The sequence below is a fragment of the Galeopterus variegatus genome, unplaced genomic scaffold (genome assembly GCF_000696425.1).
Source record: "Galeopterus variegatus unplaced genomic scaffold, G_variegatus-3.0.2 Scaffold6238, whole genome shotgun sequence".
NCBI classification, from domain to species: domain Eukaryota; kingdom Metazoa; phylum Chordata; class Mammalia; order Dermoptera; family Cynocephalidae; genus Galeopterus; species Galeopterus variegatus.
The window spans coordinates 95,833-97,133 of NW_007732349.1; the positions used below are offsets into that span (position 1 = coordinate 95,833).

General features: G+C 40.0%; 1 protein-coding gene across 1 annotated transcript in view; it reads left to right on the top strand.

Moving 5' to 3' along the window:
- Window positions 1-1,301, top strand: part of LOC103606041 (dedicator of cytokinesis protein 5) — a gene marked incomplete at its 3' end in the record, with an annotated part of 132,284 nt that overhangs the window by 93,956 nt on the left and 37,027 nt on the right. The window contains exon 29 of the mRNA XM_008590639.1: window positions 273-373. Within this exon, the coding sequence (XP_008588861.1) occupies window positions 273-373 (101 nt within the window). The remainder of the gene's footprint in view (window positions 1-272; window positions 374-1,301) is intronic.

The following is a 1,301-nucleotide window of genomic DNA, read 5'->3' on the forward strand; positions in this document are numbered from 1 at the left end:
AAATAGGTATACTTCTTAGCAGCACTCTTCTTTGATCCCAGGAGTAAATAAATACTTAATAGTTTGGATTTTTTTTAAAAGCTTAATATTAAGTCTCAAAACGTTCAGGACTGAATAATTGAAACCCAAGAAAGATAAAGAAGTCTCGTGAGTTTATTTTGTTTTTCATTAATCCCTGGTTAGTGACTTTCTACCATGTGGTACTGTTTTATTATAACCCTTATTAATGTTATTTTCCATCTCTTTTTGCCCACACAATTAATTTTGAACAGCTCTGGAACAACTACTTCCATTTGGCGGTAGCATTTCTCACCCATGAGTCCCTTCAGCTTGAAACCTTCTCACAAGCCAAGCGCAACAAAATTGTAAAAAAGTAAGTGTTGTTTTAGACTCTTAAGATTGGGAAGGTGATCCTTCCATTTATATGCAAAACAATATTTTGTATCACAGAAATTATTGCTCGGTGGCTACCCATGTTGTTAGTGAGGTAGGTTTTAAAATAATCGCTTAGTGTCCATTAACCCATGAGTACATTTTGTAATGACAAATATGCTAATTATCCTGATTTGATCATCACATGTTGTACACAGATACTGTTTGTCAGCTCTGTACCCCACAAATATGTATAAAATCAAAAATCAATTATGTTTCAATTAAAAAATAATAATAATAACATAATCACTTACTAGGCCCCAGATTCCTCCAAGTTCACATCTCACCACCACCTGTCCTGTGCTTTTTATCGAATCTGGACCTAGAGAGGCACCTGGGCTGGCCAGCACCTCCAGCCCCATGAGGAGCTGCCCATCTGCTGGCAGCTTTTCCAAATTGCAGACCTAGTGTTCCTTCTCCCTCACGCCTCACAGACAGACTCCGTTAGCCCAGTTGCTCTGCCTGTGTGTCACTTTGGCAGAGAAGCAAGACTCAAACATAACCAAAGTATGCTCCAGCTTCCAAGCTCAAAATTCACAATGAAGGACGTGCATGAGAGATGAGACACTTGGGGGAGCTTTTCAGCACTTCCACCCCAGGTCTGTTGCAGGGTTCATTGAGAGTCTGGAAACTCAGAGAGTGTGTGGTTAAAAATAACTCGAGAAAGGTATTATTTAAAGACTTTGAAATTTTAGTTCCGTTCTCCTTGCTGCTTGCTGGGATATCTGGGGTTCTAGGCAAATTATTTAGCCTCCTTCTACCTGAGGTTCCTCCCTGAGAAACTGGATTGGTGGCTAAGAGATTGAATGGCTGTGCTTTAAGAGATAAATAATTAAGGGCCGGCCCGGTGGTGCACTGATATAGTGCAC